This window comes from Ischnura elegans (assembly GCF_921293095.1).
Source record: "Ischnura elegans chromosome 13 unlocalized genomic scaffold, ioIscEleg1.1 SUPER_13_unloc_1, whole genome shotgun sequence".
NCBI classification, from domain to species: Eukaryota; Metazoa; Arthropoda; class Insecta; order Odonata; family Coenagrionidae; genus Ischnura; species Ischnura elegans.
In genome coordinates this window covers 9,398,421-9,417,324 of record NW_025791657.1, presented here as the reverse complement: position 1 = coordinate 9,417,324, position 18,904 = coordinate 9,398,421, and the positions used below count along the sequence as shown (strand labels likewise).

General features: G+C 39.3%; 1 protein-coding gene across 1 annotated transcript in view; it reads right to left on the bottom strand.

Moving 5' to 3' along the window:
* Positions 1 to 3,932: 3,932 nt before the first annotated feature.
* LOC124172040 (zinc finger protein 436-like) overlaps positions 3,933 to 18,904 on the bottom strand; it is a 34,241-nt gene continuing 19,269 nt past the window's right edge. Inside the window, exons 7-8 of the mRNA XM_046551445.1 lie at positions 17,731 to 17,803; positions 3,933 to 8,218 (exon numbers count right to left, since the gene is read on the bottom strand). Of these exons, the coding sequence (XP_046407401.1) occupies positions 6,501 to 8,218; positions 17,731 to 17,803 (1,791 nt within the window). The 3' untranslated portion in view covers positions 3,933 to 6,500. The remainder of the gene's footprint in view (positions 8,219 to 17,730; positions 17,804 to 18,904) is intronic.

Genomic DNA, 18,904 nt, shown 5'->3' with positions numbered 1-18,904 from the left:
CTACTAATTTTCTCTATCAATTGAACGTGTGGCACTGTATCAAAAACTTTTTTGAAGTCAATGATCACCGCATCAATTTCACTGCCTTGATCCAGGACTTCAGCAATGTCTTGCGATAACCCTAGTAACTGGGTCTCACAAGAAAAGCCCTTCCTGAACCCGTGTTGATACTTGAATAGCCAATCATTTGTGGCCCAAAATTCGCGCAAGTACCCAGCGATAACTTTTTCAATTAATTTACACACTACTGACGTTAGGCTTACTGGTCTATAATTATCTACTTTAGTTTTATCACCCCCCTTAACCCTCATATGGATTCTCTGCGCCTTAGCGGCGCTCGTGGTTTTAAAAGTGGTGTAAAAATTTTTCATTCCAATGGATCATTCTGAAATTTTCAGTAGTCTTTTTTTTCTGCCTTCTTCGTCTATGTATAAAATTTTGTTAGCATAGTGTCGATAGTTTACATTTTATTGGCCTCTAATGGAAAAAGTTACGTCGTTGGATTTTCGGCGCCGCTGCGGCGCTCAGTATTTCTTCGTCGCCACGTCATTGACTGCACTCCCAATGTTAATGTCAAATCATTTATGTTTCGTATGAAATGCTATAATATATTTATTATCATATTATTTATATTTTTAAACATTATAAACAAAATGAAATTGTTAAACAAAAGGAAAATTTTACCATACCTATTTTGCTTTCTATTACAGCTAAAAATCAAAATATTTGCCTCAATATGATGTTCATTGACAAAACTTCATCTTTTTACAAAATTATTCATAAAAACTTATGGCTAGTCAAAGTTGTTTTCTCATGGGCCGCCGACTTAGTTTTGCTTGGACCGAGAATTTCCTCATCGTTACGTCAGGGTCTGCACTTTCAACGCTAATGTCAAAGCAATAATGTTTTATATGAAATGCTATAATCTATTTTAATCCTATTATTTAATTTTTAACTTATAAACCAAGTGAAATTGTTTAACAAAAGGAAAATATTACAATACCAATTGTGCTTTCTCTTTTAGCTAAGAATCATTACGTTTGCTTCGTTATAATGTTCATTGACAAAACTTCATCTTTTTGCGAGAATTATTCATAGAAACTCATGGCTATTCAAAGTTGTTTTTCCATGGCTTCCGACTTAGTTTTGCTTGGGCACCTTCTCCGCTCCGCGTCCACGTTACTGCCGTGGTGATAGTCAGCTTTGGGTAAATACTAGAGTGACTCTGTTTAGAATTACTCCAAGCAGCAATTCTAAGAAAAATTTAACACAATGCATTATCCGAATTCGTACAATAATGCTTCCTCACCGTTGTGTGAAAATTTCTCGCTGAATGAGTAACTGTAACTTACCAAGAGATTCAGAAGTTTCACCGACTACCGTGAAGAACACATCGCACAGTTATTGTTATATGTCTTGTACTTTTCATTCGAAAAAAATCCCTTTGCGGCTACGATAGTCTATACATAATTGCTGGCGTTTATATAGCTACTGATGACGTGACAGTTTACCATTGAGGTGAAATCAAGATAACTACCCAACTAATTTCGTGATAGAAAATAATTTCTCTTTCCTGACGATGAGTTTAGACTTTACATGGTAAAAATCGTTTCATTATGAATAGATGAAAAGACAATTTACCATGAGGTGAAAATTTGTAAACATATATCTCGTTTCTATGTGTACTGAAATGTACAGATGTTTTATGCATTGGGGGTGTTACTAACGTAAAGGGATGAGTGAGAAGGAGAAAGGAGAAGGAATGCCAGGAGGTTGTTTTGAGGTGAAGGGGCGGTAGTGTGTAGACTGCCAAGGATCGGGGAATACCAGGATCGTTAGGACAGGTAGGAGTAGAAAATCCTTATCGCAAAAAAGGTTGGGAGTGCAAGGAGGCAATTAGATACAAAAGCCTGCTTTTTCTTCATCCTTCTAACGCTGCATGAAGGACAGGGAACAAAAGCCTTGTCAAAACGCCCCGCGGTGGCCCTCCCTTCATTCCAAGAAGGTCCAGCTCGGTGGGTCATTAGGGTGGGGAGAAGTTCAATCAAGTTTTGTGGGAGGGGTAAGAAGGTGGTGAATGACGAATAAGGGAGCTTAGTGGGAAAGTATGGAGAGTCTCAATGTTTGGGTCAGTGAAACGCTAAGAAAGGAAACGGAAAGAAAATGTAAGGGAAGTCCTTCCAAAGTGAGGGTATTTTTGTCACCCCAGAGCATATTATCATCAGTTTCTCACGCAGATTTGGACGAAAAAAAGGCAGCTGCTCATTCTCCTCTACCACCAATAACACATACTTCTAAGAATTTATTTTTTTTGGACTTCCCACCAATCCAGGAGTAAAACCTAATCTTATGCACTCCCACGAAAAACATTTACCCGTCCATATCTAAGGAAACCTTTCGCTTGGGCTACACGTCCCCAGTGGGGGAATGGGGCTCCGTGGTAGGAAAAGAGTACCGACTCTTCTAGCTCCATCTCCAAAGAAGCGTTGAGTTCTTTGACACGCCGCTTATCATCCCATATTATTTATATTTCAAAACCCATAAGACTTGATTTTTTTTATTTCAGGACATAAGCTCCCAGAATATTCGTAAGATTTGTCTTGATCGCCAGAATCTTGTAAAAATCACGAAAGTTACACTCGTCTCTTCACACTTAACCTACATCTGTTCCATTATTAACGTTTAATAACTTATCCTTCTATATACACTGCAAAGATATAACATATGGGTGGACGCATTGAAGCAAAATTATGTCATATGGGCATAAACGAATTTTATTTGGTCATTCTTTTTAGCATTTAGATACATAAAATTATAAACAATATAAACATTAAAAATCGGATTTTGCCGAGCTCTGCATATCAGAAAAATATTTCAAACAACAATTACTCACGAAATTAAAACTTTCACTCAAAAATAACATACAAAGGGAACTGAAATAAAGAGCATTACGGCAAGAAATGGAAAAGAATGCAGCGTTCAATTTTTTTTGTTATTACTTCAACAATAAGGGTTTAAATCTAGCAAAACACGGTAAGAAATAAAGATAATAGATGTATTTACCATTATCAATCAAAAAACTTGTAAATTCAGGCTAACTTTGAAAGATAATAGCAAAAAATGACGCGGCGCCGCTGCGGCGCCGAGAATCCAACGACGTAACTAATTTTGTAAATCCATATGAGGGTTAAAAATGGGTATGACGGTTGCCATTTTCCATTTGGAAGGTAAGACCCCATTATTTAGTGTGACTAAAACAAGTCTTCTAATGTAAGGAACTATTGCTTCATCTCCTAATTTCAATGCATCCATGGACACATTATCAGGACCCATTGATTTATTTCTCTGCTGTTTCCGTATTAGTTTTAAAATTTCATTACCTGTCACGCTAATATAGTCTAATTTATTTTGTCCACGGCTAGATAATAATAATGAGTGTTCGCAATGTTCGGTGTTAGAGTTTAAATTAAAATTACCATCCCTATCCTTAAAGCTCCTAGCGTACCACTTATTTAGTTCGTTTGCTTTGTCTTTGTCACTTAAAATAACTTTCCCACCTTCACTCACGATCATAGATATGCCGTTATTAATATCTTTTTTCCTTCTAACATATTTGAAAAATTCATTAGTATTCTTCTGGCTTAGCATATTCACCAGATAGCTCTCCTGGGCTTCCCTTTTTTCAATATTAAATCTTTTAATTAAATTTTTATAAGTTTCAAGGTTTTTAGGGCTTACATTTCTTTGTTTATACACCCGCCTTGCCTTCCTTTTCAGTCTTCTTATATTTCCATTATAATACTCTGGATCGCTATTATGTTTAAGCCTTCTTCTAGGTACGAATTTTTCTATACACTCGAGCAAAATATTCTTAAAATAATTCCAAATTTCATCCAAAGTAGCACCTTGACCCGCCCATTTTGGAAAATATTCTCTTAGCATGTTTTTAAAACCCGTCACATTTCCTTTCTTATAGTTCCAGATGAATTTTTCAACTTTTTTCTTTGACATAGTGGGTGACAGTTCTAGCTCAATAGAAACCGCCGACTGATCACTTATACCCGGTATTATCTCAAAGCTTTGAACACCCTTAAATGGCCTTATAAGGAACACATATAATATTTTACTTCCTCTCGTAGGTCCCTTCACAAGCTGCTCGAATCCCTCTTCATAAACTAGTCTATTTACAAGTTTTTGAACCTTGCCATTGCCTTTAGCATTACCATCCCAGTTGGCATTTGGCAGATTAAGATCCCCTGCTATGAGGATTTATTTGTTCGGTTTTTCGGCGCACGCATCCGCCAAAGCCTCTAGTATACTCATATCCTCATCCGGTTTTCTGTAAAGTCCAATTAAATTTAAGGGTTTTCCTTTTTCCTTCGTAAATATATTTACGCTCAGCATTTCAAAATCTGTCCTTACCCATTCTAGGCTACTCAATAAGTTTGACTTGACGCAAATGAATACCCCCCTCCCCTGTCAGTCCTGTCCCTCCTGTATACATTGAACTCATCTGGAAATATTTCTTTCGAGTTGATATCTTCTTTAAGCCACGACCCAGTGCCTACTACACAGTCAGGATTACACAATTCAATTAGCGACTGAAATTCAATAATTTTGTATCTTATGCTGCGGCAGTTAACCTGAAGAATTTTTAAGATCTTACCTTGGTGCTGTGAAGTATTGGGGATGGTGACATTTCCCGCCGATGTGCTGCACATTAGCGTATTAACATCGCTGTAGAACTCTCCTATTTGTTCAGCACCTCCTGTTAACGACTCTATTACGTCTGTATCACTTGCACTCCTGCCCATTAGTGTAACCCCTTTCCCTGTATCCATATAGGGACCCTCACTACCGTCTTAAACGGGCTTACTCATTTCATTACAATATTGTTTCCCTGTACCTTCCAATTCACCCTTCACAATAACTTCCCCACTGTGATCAACATTATGATCATCACCACCAAGTCCCTTCTTTAGTTTCCCGACAAATACATTTCCACAACATCACAAATTAGTTTTCAAAACTTCTGCGATCCGGATCTATTTAAATGCAGCCCATCTCTTCCACGGTCAATTGACTTTACCTAACAGTTCGGATCCACAAAGAACATCCCCTTCATTTTGCAAACCCAATCAAAACCTTCGTTTATATAATCTATGATTCTGTCCGGCACATCTCGCCTTCTCAGAATCCCACTTATGATTATTTTTGCCGAACTGAAAGCCGTTCTAGCAGCTGTGCACATATCCCATACCCACCCCCACCACTTGGTCACTTGTTCTAGCCCTTTTCACGTCATTTGTCCCAACGTGAATGACCACCACTTCGTCATTGCCACCATTAGTCTTCTCTTCGGTCTTCATTCTTCCAATGATACTCTCCAGACCTTCTGTTCTCACACCAGGGAAACAATCGACCACATACCCTTTAAGCCTCGGTATCTCCGCAGCATGTCTCAGTAGTGAGTCCCCCATAATACGTACCCTTGGGGTGCCCTTCTTTACTACACTTCCAGGAAGGACTCCACCCATCTGTGGGCCATCAAGCGCCCCCTTCCCCTCCTCCGCCACTTCTTTCGGAGGTCTCCCATTATCGTCCTTCTTCCCAACTTCGGGTGTTTCTGCTCCCTTACTCGCTTTCTTTGTCACCCTAACTGCTTGCCTGCATTGACTCCGCTCGGAAGTCACTTCCTCGCGCACATTCGAGGAACCCTCAACACCAATGCTCCCAGAATTGCAACTAATACAACATTCCTTCTGATGAAGTTTAACCCTCAAAACTTCATTTTCCGCACTCAGCGCTTCCATTTGGGAGGAAAGCCTACATATCTCCTCCTTCAGACTCTTAATTATCCTTCCCTTCTCCTTCTGTTGCAACATATCTGACTCCGAATTACATTGAAAACACTGCCATTTTTCTTTAATGCAGTCCTCAATCGCACATCTGGAGCACTTAAAATGGAACCATTTCCCGCACTTCCCACATTGCACGCCATTTCTCAGCTTTTTCTTGCACTCGGAACACTTCAAAGCTGTAACCTTACTCCCCTCCCTGACCATGGTCAACGGTTCAACTTCCACTTAGGGAGCTACGGCAAGGTAAGTCCTCTCTCCTCGAGGACTGGACAGAGACTGAGAATTTTAGGTTAATGCATGTTGAATCTTGTAATGTAATGTAAGTAACAGACATTTTCGCTCACTCTTCTCTGTCTAATGATATCCACTTCATAATGCGCGCTGGCTTTCCATGAAAGATGTAACGTAATGATCTTACACTGAAGATGGCCACGTGAGTAATTTCGCATTGGGTTTATTAAAAGACACTTCCTTATAAATGGTACCTGGCAATATATTTCCGCCATCATTTTATAACTGTCAGTGTATAGGTTGTTGAGGATTTTAAGGTAATATTCATTAAGTTTAGGGTTTGTCCCCTCTGTATATGTATACTCTGTGATATGGTTGTTGAGGGTGGTTCTGAAAGGATAAGGTCTATCACTTGTGTACATTTAAGTGCGTGACAAGTGTTTCCTTTCGAGAGAAAGACTTCCCGCATTCCCTGCATGCATAAGGCTTTTCTCGCGTGTGCGTAAGGATATGGTTTTTGAGGGTGGTCCTATGAGTGAAAGATTTGCAGCATCTGCTGCACGAAAATGGTCTCTCTCCGGTGTGTGTTCGAATGTGATCGGTGAGATGACCACCCTTTCGGAAACACTTGCCGCACACGCTGCACGCATAAGGTTTCTCTCCCGTGTGAGTGCGTGCGTGTTCTTCCAGGTTGTGCCTCTGGGTGAAACACTTGCTGCAGACATTGCATGAATAGGGTTTCTCCTTGGCGTGCGTAAGCATATGTCTGGTGACGTCAGAACTGTGAATAAAAGACTTGCTGCAGACACTGCAGGAATAAGGTTTCTCCTTGGTGTGCGTAAGCATGTGTCTGGTGACGTCAGAACTCTGAATGAAACACTTGGAGCAAATATTGCATTCGTAAGGTTTCTCTCCCGAATGTGAGCGACTGTGCATAACGAGGTTGCCCTTTTGAGAGAAAGACTTGTTGCAAACGTCACAGGCATACGGTTTTTCTCCTGTGTGCGTTCTTACGTGGTCAACAATGCGGCTCTTTTTGGAAAAGCACTTGTTGCAAACATCACATGCATAAGGCTTGTCCCGTGAGTGAATGTGCATGTGTTCACTTAATGAATCACATCCAGAGAAGTACTTTTTACATATTCCGCATGAATAAGAATTCTCTCCTGAATGCGTTAACATGTGCTCACTGAGGGTTCTACTTTCAGTGAAAGTCTTAGCACACACTTTGCATGAGTAAACTGTCTCTCTTGAACTCCCACACTCCTGATCACGGCGGTTTTCAATAGGAGAGTATGACTTTGAAGAAAACTTTTGTGCGCACAGTTCCATATGTGCAGTGCCAGTTTTCCTATTTTTTCTCACATTTTCCCTCTCCCCCATTCCACCAGAATTTTTTTCAATGCGCCCATTTCCTTTTCGTCTCTTCCCTTGTCTCTTAATCTTCAGCTCTTTTATCGTTCTGGAGGTTGTAGGCTGACAAGAAATATCACTTTCTTCATTTGACACAATGGTTTCCATAGACTCATCGTCTCCCGCTGACAATTCAGCATCAACATCTGAATTTCTGGCAACATGATGAGTTTCGAGATGTTTGCTCAGCTCACTTTTGCTGTTGAGTCCACCTCTGATGTTGAAGGTATGATATGATCTACTCTTTGCTCTGCGATAATTCTCTGGATTTATGTTAAAGCAATTACTTACCTCTTCCTTTTCTCCCATGACCGCCTCAGTGCCACTCCCTATTTTTTCTCTGCTTTCGATGCAGCTAAGGGTATCAGTGGTATTTAGTGCATCAAAACCACCTCTATCCTCAACAAAATTCATTCTGGCTCCATCTCCACTGATTTTAGATGTATGAATGTATTTCGTATAACATTGTCCATCATCAGGAAATAAGCACGCTGTTAACTTATCAGGATGAGAAGTGCCACATTCTTCAAAGTCATTTTCATTCACATTCGTTCCTTCCTCTGCACGAGAAGCTCCAGACTTGGATTCAAGGGGTGTCACTGAGGCTGAGGGAGGAAGATGGTCACAGCCTAGATCAATCCTTACATTTCTTTCTGCCAGCAGATATGGAGCTGAAGATATTCCCACGTGCGATATGACAGGAGCTGGTAGCCCTGAAAAAGATTTTTACATTAACATTATCACAGTTGTATATGAAAACTATATCTTGGTGACATGATTCCTACAAGTCCTTTTAGAATGATACAAAAGTTATTTTATTGATGTAGAGGTAGCTACTTCAAAGGATGATGAAATTAGTTGCTATATAGATTAAATTTAACCCTTTCCTCACGGAGACTACGAAAGCAAAACTTAACCTCGCTACGAGTAGCATAAGAACATTTTAAAAATCTCTATATGGAGCTCTTTTTTGGGCGTGAGTTGCCCGGGTACACTCGTCCCTCGGATTTGGGACCCAACTCAATTGGGCGCCCTGCCTCTCACCCGACCCTCGGACCCTTTCTTAGCGGGAGTCCGTGGTCAACTTATTATTTTACCGGTGTTTTTTTATAAATAATTATTGATTACGATTTCTGAGAAATTACACTTACATAATAATAACTGACATATTTTTAAGCATTGTGAAATTTTAAACGGGTTTCTAGCGCTGATAATAACCTAGTTAGGACCTTTTCATTTTACAGAAGGTTAGATGTTTGGAGATTTTTAGAAGGTAAGGTGAGAAATTAGAGTGAGAATGCATTCTCGTATGGGCAGGCACAAGTACTAAGAAATAGGTTTAAGTGATAACGTTTTCATAGAAGTTGAGGATGCATTCAACAATAAAGGAAAAAGGGTAGGGAAAAAGGAATGCAAGCCTGAAAACCTATGAAAGAACTAGCACAATAGTATTTTGAGGATCGCTTTTCTTTGAATCGGAGAGGGCCATCGAAAAATTCGGCGAAAATGTCATTAGCGCTCAACACCTGGACTGTATGAATGCACGTGCGATATCATTATGAGAGCGGAAGGTTTGGTTTTTCCGCGTACTTTACCCGAGACATCGTCAGGCAGCTGAGCACATGTTCTACCCAAAATGAGTAGCTAACAATAGGGCATACAACGCAGGTACGAAGTTGGATATACAAGTAACATTTCTTTGGAATACCGGCGTATTAGTAATTACTCGGGGGAAATTGAATGGATCAGAAAATAAAAGGTATGTAATGTAGGAAGTTATTTGGATTGTAACATTCGTGAGCGATAAAACAATAAAACAACAGCATCTCCCCTTTACATATTTTTCATCCCGTAAGATGAAAGAACAAGGTATTAAAGCATTCACATCAGAAGTTCGTTAAAAATAACACTAAAATTTCATTTAAAATTTGCCTACGCACAGAACAAAACGAAGAATTCATTACAATAAATAAAAAATTTGAGTTTGCAACAAATTATTCTTTGCAAAAACCATTGCCGTTTCAAGCACTTCACCGCAAGTTCCTGCTGTGGGAAGGATCATAAATGAGTGGGAGGGTCGGGCACGATTGCCTAAGGGGAGGCACAAGGCTCTCCCTAAGCTCGGTCTCCGGCCGGGCCTGAATACCACCGACCATAGCTACCGCTGCGGTCGCTTCCCATCCCCCACGACAGCTATACCCGACATCAGGTCGTCTGTGTAGAAAAGTTTGCGACAGCTATACCCGACGTCAGGTGTTCTGCATATAAAATGCCCGTCGGCTCCACCCGACGTCCGGTGCGAAAGGGCTAAGGAGAAGTAAAAAAGGTATAATTTCTCCTTATAAAATTTTCTTCTAAAAGCCCCCTTTTATTTTTTTTGGCAAAAATGGCAGAATTTATTGCTTTCCAGTTAGTACAATGATATTCAATTTTCTGAATTTTCCCATATAATTTACCCATTTCCTAAATTTGCCCTCACAAGTCTATCTTAAACTGTAATTTTAAATTTCTCCTAAATTAATTTTCATACAGGCCTCTTGCATTTTAATGAAAGCAAAGTAATAGTTTAGTTAGAAAATAACCCTGTAGCTACTGTCAGGGTGCAGGCTTATATGCTCACATGTTACTATGATGATGAAGAAGTGGAATATGTCTACCAAGGTATAACGGAAGTTATCAAAGAGGGGAAGAAAATCTTATTATTTTAGGCGACTGGAATGCTGTCCTCAGCGAATGTCAAGACGGAATGACAGCTGGGAAATATGAATTAGAAAATTGAAATGACCGCAAAGAAAGGCTACTTCAATTCTGCACTGAACATAGGCTAGTGATTGCCCACATTTTATTATAAAATCCTCCGCAAAGAAGATACACATGAAAGATGTCAGGAGACCTTAGAAGATACCAAATCGACTACATTCTAGTGAAATAAAAATTCAGGAACTAGGTGAAGGACTGCAAAAGCTACCCAGAGACAGATATCGACAGGTGATACAACTTAGTTATGATGAAAGTCCCCTAAAATTAAAAAAAGTTGAATAAAGCAGCAAAGAAAAATAAATGGCAGTTAGAGGAATTGAAGGAGATTCAGGATCAACTGGCTTTTAAAGAAGCTGTCGAAAATAGAATAGGGGAAAATACGTTCAATAAATCAGTGGAAGAGAGTTGGAAAACCCTTACAAGTGGTCTGCAGGCAGCAGCTACGGAAGTTCTTGCAAAAAGAAAAGGCATCATGAAAAGCCCATGGATCACACAGGAAGTATTGGATCTCGTTGAAGAAATGAAATACAAGGCTGGGAAAACAGAGGAAGGGCCGATTTGTAACAAGAAAGTAAGGAACGAAATATGTAATAAAGTGAGGAAAGCTAGAGAAGCATGGATGAAAAATATTCGTGAAGATGTACAAAACAATCTTAAACATGGAAAAGTAGAGGCCGTCTACAGGATAGTGGGGAACCACATAAAGGAATCACAATTCATAAGACTAAAAGAGCAGAGAACTGCAATGATTTAAGGACCATGAAACTGACCACACATTAGTTGAAGATACCGGCAAGGATCATTTATAGATAGAAGCATAGAGCACAGAGCAGAAAAGTACATGGATGAGGACCAATTTGGATTCTGAAAAAAACATAAACAAGGGAAGCAATATTAGCTCTTAGGCTGCTCATAGAGAAGAGAATGGAGAAGAACAAACCAACGTTCATTCTTAGAGAAGGCATTTGATAAGGTGGATTGGAACACAATGCTTGGAATCCTAAAAGAAATTGGAGTTCTTTATACCATCATCACTGGTCAACAATCCTAGGATTGGTTTGACGCAGCTCTCCACTCAGTTCTCCTATCAGCTTATCTTTTCACTCCTACGTATTTCTTCTCTTTCACATCTCTCTTTACTTGTTCCATATATTTTGTTCGAGGTCTTCCTTTTCCATTCTTGCCTTCCACCTGTCCTTCGACGATTGTCTTTATCAGGCCATCATGTCTCAAGATGTGGCCTATAAGGTTGTTCCGTCTTCTTATTAACCTTTTCCCTACCGTACACGTATATATACGTGTGGACGTTTCCTGACCCGGGAGACCACGGGCGTATATGTACGTGTGAGATTTTCCCGGTCAAGAAAACGAAACCCGTATATATACGTTTTCTAGCTCTCCCCCTTTCAGGACGGTCGTGGGTTTAGGTCGCCTTTGTCTCGGGACCCAACGCTTCGGGGTTTAGGATTAACCCTCCGAATCCGGGAGCAGGTACCCGGGCCCTTCGTCTTTTATAACCCCTCTCAGCGGTAAGGGACAGCGGTCATACAATTGTTTATAGAGTCAATTTTCGAAATAAATATTTGTTCATTTCTCAAGAAATATAAACTAAGAAATGAATTGTTTGTCTTTTGAGCAGCGTTTACAATTTTTAAACGAAATTCTACGATAACTATTAACTTATATCTCGATTTCAGTGTAATTATCATATTACGACTGATAATTCTTAACCGAAATTTTTTAAATATTTTTTTGCGTAATTTGTTGAATTTTATTCAAGTTTTCTTGAGAAATACTTCCTGTAAAGTCAATTTCCATTTTCTTGCTCCACCACTGCACTAAATTTTCGGAAAAGAAAATTTAAAAAAATTCTAAAATTGTCGAGTTTTCAGATAGATCTGCCTTACAGCCAGAAGAGGAAGAATCAAAATTATATATCTTCGGCGATAAATCTTTGGCTCGCCAAACTGTGCCTTTATCACTTATCTTCCTTTTCTTGGGAGCATTTTCCTCCGCATCGGACGAGGAATCATCAGACGTAGCCGCGGAGAAGTGCAGCTCCCGCGATATCCTGGATGTCGAGGGCAGCGATATAGATGTCAATTCACCGGCAACCTCCGTTCCCAGATCATCGTCCTCGGAATCGAAGCACAGGTCTCCATCATCACTACCACTGCGGGTCAAAATCTCCAATATCTGTTCATCCGTTTTCAATCTCTTCGCCATGATTCCAGCCGCAGCAAACAGAGATTAAAAAACACTGGCGGTACACTGCCAATTTCTCACGACGAATACAGTAAAGTTATCACTCGCAGAATGAGAACCACAAACGTTTGAACCCAAGAACGACTGAGACAGAAGTGAAGGGAAACTTTATAACCAAAAAGAATTGTGGGTATGTGAACGAGAATGAACTTTACCCATTCTGAGAAATACGTTTCTATACTGATGGGTGGAATTCCAAAGAAGGTCTTCATGAGTTATTTCAGCCCGTGGTGGAGCGTATTTTCCAAACAAAATGAGGGATTTAAAAAATTCCGAGAAAAAATATAATTATACTGATTGATGCAATTCCAGAGAAGCTTCACAGGTGTTCTGAATGCCCGAGTGGAGCGTACTTTCCAAGGGATACCAAGGTTGCCCTGTGACAGACAAAGAGCTTTTCTTGCAAGGATTTTTTTACCTCGAGTAATGCATTTCGGAGAAATAGCTAATGAGATTTTTGGAAGGGTTTGAATTCGATAAGAAAAATTTTAGGAGCATATATTTGGCATTGAAATTTATGCATTGATTGATTGATGCATTAAATCCGTTAAAATTGACCGTAGAACTTCGTTTAAAATTTGACAATGCTCAGAAAAAAATGAGGAATTCAATTCAAAGTCTGCAATTTACGTGCAAGCAACAATTATCCATTTGAAAAATCCATATAAGCAATCCATAAGTTGACCGCGAACCAATGCCGCAGGTATGGTCGTAAACCCGGAAAGGAGGGAGCACATTAACCCTCGCTGCCCGGGATAATGCGGAGTCCCCGCTGCGAGGGGGCGAAAAAGGTTGGAGCTCGGAGGGTGTAATAATCCGCTAGACCCTTCTTAACGAATGCCCTCAAAACTGCTCCGTACCACGAGAAAGAAGAGTTTCTTGGGGCTCGGTACAGCAGTCATGCTAAGACGAAAACTCGGCGGTCTCGAAAGGGTTAAGGTTTTCATGAGGCTTCTCTTCTCTCCTACCCTTCTTAGGACTTCCTCGTTGCTAACTCGGTCGATCCATTTGATTTTCATCATTCTTCTGTAGCACCACATTTCAAAGGCCTCTATCCTTACTTTCTCCGCTGCGGTCATTGCCCATGCCTCACTTCCGTATAGGAGCATACTCCAGATGTAGGTTCTTATAAATTGTTTCTTTACATCCATATTTAAGTTTCCCGCTGTAAGCAGGTCTCTCTTCTGGTGGAATGCTCTCTTCGCCTGGGCTATTCTGCTGATAATTTCTTTCTTGCTTCTCCCGTCACTAGTTATCTTGCTTCCCAAATGAGAGAATTCATCCACTTCTATCAGTTTTTGCCTCCCTATTTTAATGTTGGTCTTGACTTCTTCTCTTCTGCTGCATACTAAGATCTTGGTTTTCTTCGTGCTTATTTTCAGTTGATATCTACTCATTACCCTACCCATATTAATCAGAATATTTTTCAAATCCTCTGTTTCTGCTATAACGGCTATGTCATCGGCAAATATTAGCATGCTTATTTTTTCTCCATGGATATTCACTCCCAATGCCTTTTCTTTGATTTCCTTAATGGCTTTTTCAATGTAAACGTTGAAAATTACGGGTGACAATGTACAGCCTTGTCGCACTCCTTTCTTCTATAATGACAGAAAAATCACCAACAGTTTATGCAAAAACCAAACAGCGGTGATAAAATCAGGGCCCAGCTGTGACAAAGCAAGAATTAGGAAAGGAGTGAGGCAATACTGTGCTTTGTCACCTGTAATTTTCAACATTTACATCGAAAAAGCAATTAATGAAATCAAAGAAAAGGTGTTGGTGCTGTAATGAAGTATAGTGGACTGTATCGCTATAATTTTACTTTGCTGCAATTCACATCTCAGGATTCTAAGAACAAAGAATACATTTGCACTGATTCACTAATAAGGGAGCATGGAATCTGCCCAACCTATCCCTGCCATCGTTCAGGCGTGACTTCCTCCCAGCACTATCTCACACCACATCAGTGCCACAAACGTCCAGAGTCCGAACAAAAGGCTTTGGGAGTGAATATCCACAGAGAAAAAATAAGCATGCTAAGATTTGCCGATGACATCCCCCGTAGCAGAAACAGAGAGGGATTTGAAAATGTAAATCAGGGTAGGGAAATGAATAAATATCAACGGAAAATAAACACAAAGAATACAAGGATATTAACGTAACAGAAGAGAAGAAGTCAAGAAAAAACATTTCAATAGGGAAGCAAACACTGGTGGAGGTGGATGAATTCTGTTATTTTGGAAGCAGGATCATTAGCGATGGGAGAAGCAAGAAAGAAATTATGAGCAGAATAGCCCATGCAAGGAGAGCATTCCACCTTATGGTGATCTGCTAACAGCTGAAAATTTAAACATGGATGTAAGGAAACAGTTTATAAGAACCTGCATTTGGAGTATACTCCTATATGGAAGTGAGGCATGGACAAAGACAGCATCGGAGAAAGCAAGGATGGAGGCATTCGAAATGTGCTACAGAAGAATGATGAGGGTCAAATGGACCAACCAAGTTAGTATTGAGGAAGTCCTAAGAAGAGTAGGAGAGAAGAGAAGCCTCATAAAACCTTAATACGAGAAGACCTCGTAAGAAAACGGAACAACCTTGTAGGCCGATATTCATATTCAGTGGAACTTAGTACTTTCCTCCTTAGCATGTTTTTCTCCTTAGCACGACGATTTTTCCTGGTTCTGGTACCATCCGAGGAAATACAGGTAAAACTATTTGGTTAATAAACCTGAAATAGTGGTGCTTTCCTGTGTAATACGCTCAATTATTTGCCATAGAGCAACCTGCAAGTCGTTTCCAAGTATTTTCCGAGTGTGTAAACCTCCAAATTCATTAATTACTGAATTATTATCAAATATTGACCTTTTTACACTCATGCCACATCTCTCTTTCTATAGCAGTGGTGCATCAAAATGCATTTCTCAGCGTGAAGAGTACGCACGTCATTGCTTGACAAGTAATGCAGGAGCTGATGATGCTTTGGATCGCCATGCGAAACACTTAACGCAAAAATACTCGATCATGATAAAAAAAATAGAAAGCGCACTACATTGAACAACATTTTTAGAGAATTTCATCAGTAGATTATAAAAATCTGCTTATAGTAATCTCTATTTGTCTTACTAATCGTGATATCAATATCGATTCATCAATTGATATATTCATTGATATGGGTTCATTCCGAGAATGAATATGAATGGATGTTGCCGGGATTTACGTTTAAGAAAATGTTGCACAATTTTTATGATTTTTAAAACAACCAATTCATTTACTCAGGGTTATCGTCATTTTCTACGAATGATCTCTGAGAATGAAGAAATGACCTAGCTTCAATTTGGAACGCAGTAGGAGTTGATGGCTGTGCATAAATCGCAAGTGGGAAATGTTGATTTATCTACGGGGGCAAAGAATATAATTACAGACTGCTATTCTTCAATTTATTTATTGCGAGGGAACATTGGTTAGCCAAAATTTCATTTAATTATCTCATAGAGAAGAGATGATGAAATTATTACTGCTTCGCAACTGTAAATTCTTTTGTTTTTCTATATGAAGCGTATTGGCTCTCTTCAGACCCTTCTTTGTTGAAATTAGTCGCGAGTTATCGTTTTGGAGCTACTGCAATAGCAGCCTCCTTCGACTTGTGAACCCACCCAAAGTTCCTTGATCCAGGAAATTTTACAGGTAGTGAGTTTTGAGTTTTTTTAAGCATTTTAGTAGTCATATGTTCAACATTAGAACCCTGAAAATTCGAATCTCGATATCTGGAAACTCCGGGAAAATTGACAAACCTTACCGATTTTTTCCTCACAGTCATAACGAATTTTTGAGAGGGCTCGGGCCCCATCAGGTCCCATGGAGTCGGCGCCACTGGTACTAATCTAATAAGGACCATGAACCTGATACTCCTGATACTTTATGTCCTGTGTTGACTGCGACTGGGGAAGAGCTGGAAAGTTGGGCCTTCGTATGAGGGGCTGAGGGTATCACTCCCCATTCCACTTTCTGCGACGTTGCCGTTGTTGGGAAGGCGGAGCGGGGTGAGGGGAGGTAAGAAATTCGAATTGGCCCTAATCACGTCCTTCGCCGCCATTTTAGGCCTGCAGTACTCCACGGTGTACCCATTTTAGGCCACGCAAATTAACATAGATACGTGGGTCTCAAGGTATTTTGTATAACAAAAGTGCAGCCACAGATTGTTTGTTTTAGAATTTTTATATTTCAGCTTGGAGTCAAGTTATAATTGGCCACAGTCCAACTTGATTTTCTCAAAAACCTGAGGACGTATTACTATTTATTTCTTTCCTATATGTGAATACGCGTCTTCTAAATACAATAAAGAAAACCGCAAGTCTCTATCTCTTCTAGTTGTTCCGCAATTGAGTGGTATGTGACCTCCGGCAGAGGGAAAAAACGATCGGCATCGGTCGCCCAGAGTGGCTCCCAGCCGTCACTACCATAACGCCTCAACGGTTAAGCTGCAAAATAATGTGAAGGCACTTCCAAACGGGAAAGGTTACTGCCCCTAAACTTACCTCCTGTGGCCAGATGGATAAAACTAGCAGCTAGAAACATTATATAACTACATAAAATTAGCATGATACCCACTATTAATCCTATGTTTGGTAAAATATTTTACTCAAATCAAACTAATACTCAAATATTTGGTAAAATATTTGAGTATGAGGTTAAATAAACTCGTCTCATAGCTTGGACGAACCATGACAGAATTCTTATATGAATTTTAAACTCAAAAAAGCCATAGAGAGAATATTTCTCCAGCATTTGGTCCAAGTAGTTGGACACTCAAACATTGAAGAAAATTCTTTTTAAAGAGGACCATTATACAACATGCAGATGACTACAAAAAAGTAAGTAAATATAACTCTTCTCCCCTATCCAATTGGCACTCATATTGAAGAAAACAGAAAATATGGATAGATGACTAATTCAGGTTCTTAATCCTTCAGAAACAGTCACAATAAGCCTTATCTGTGCACAGCTATTTGTAGCCCATGGAAGCACTTCCCCACTGCTTCCATTGTGGATGACGAGCCACTGCGAAATTGTCAATTAGTTCTCTGGTCACAGTAAAAAATTGCCAAATAAAAGGATAAGCATGTACATCCTCCATAATTATTAACATCAATTCCTGCATGTTGGGAGTAATGTGCAAGCCCTTATGAGTACTCACCAAATGCCTCTCCACTGGACTCCTGCACCATAGTAAAACTTTCAATTGGCTCCCCATCCTCGTCTGAAATAAGCTGGAAGTAAGGATCAAAATAAGAACCATGTACAAACAGCAGACTCAGAACTTTTTTGAAAATATTTACCAAAACTAATTTATAAACCACATAATATCAAAATTTATAATTCCTCAGAAACATTTTCTTTACAAAATAAAAATTTTCAATGCCATCAGAGCGTTTATTATTTTCCCATTTATTTTAACTTGGAAGCAGTCGTTGAATTATCTTATGTATGCATTGTAACATCATATTTATAAAATAGCTCTGCTATTGATGTATTTTCTTCCCTACACTACCATGCATGAATTAATGTTTCCTTGGTAATGGCTTCAACACTTATTTCTTCTACTGTTTCCAACCACATTAAGAAAACCAGAGATCATTTGATATCCACTCGATATTCTAAAAATGCATAAAGAGTTTACAAATATGAATACAGCATATACTAATTCAATTTTTAGTAGGAAGTTCAACAATACAGAAGTTTAACATTTTCCCTACTAAAAATGTAAATATACCTGTGGATATTTCTTGACCCGGGAGACGAAAGCCATACATTTTTACCGGAGATTTTCTCACACAAGTGAACAAAAGCCAAACATATACCTTTCCTAGCTCTCCCCCTTCTGCGATGGTTGCGGCTGTATGACATCTTTGTCTCGGACCCAACACTGTAGGGTTTAGGCTTTACCCTCGGAATTCAGGAGCAGGTACCCTGACCCCTCGTCTTTTATTACCCCTCTATACGGTAAGCGACTGCGGTCATGCAATTGTTTATTCAGTCATGTTTCTAAATAAATAGTTCTTCTTTTCTCAAGAAATATAAACTAAGAATTGAATTCTTTGTCTTTCGAGCAGTGTTTACAATTTTTAAATGACATTCTACAATAAATATTGACTTATATATTGAGTTATGTACAAACAACAACATGGAAATTGTTGCTGCATTAAATGCATTAATAATAACTATAGAACTTTGTTTAAAATTTGAAAATGCTTATAAAAAATGAGGAATTCAATTCAAAGTCTGCAATTTACGTGCAAGCAACAATTATCCATGTGCCAAATACATTTAAGCAATCCATAATTTGACCAAAAACCATTGCCGCAGTTAGA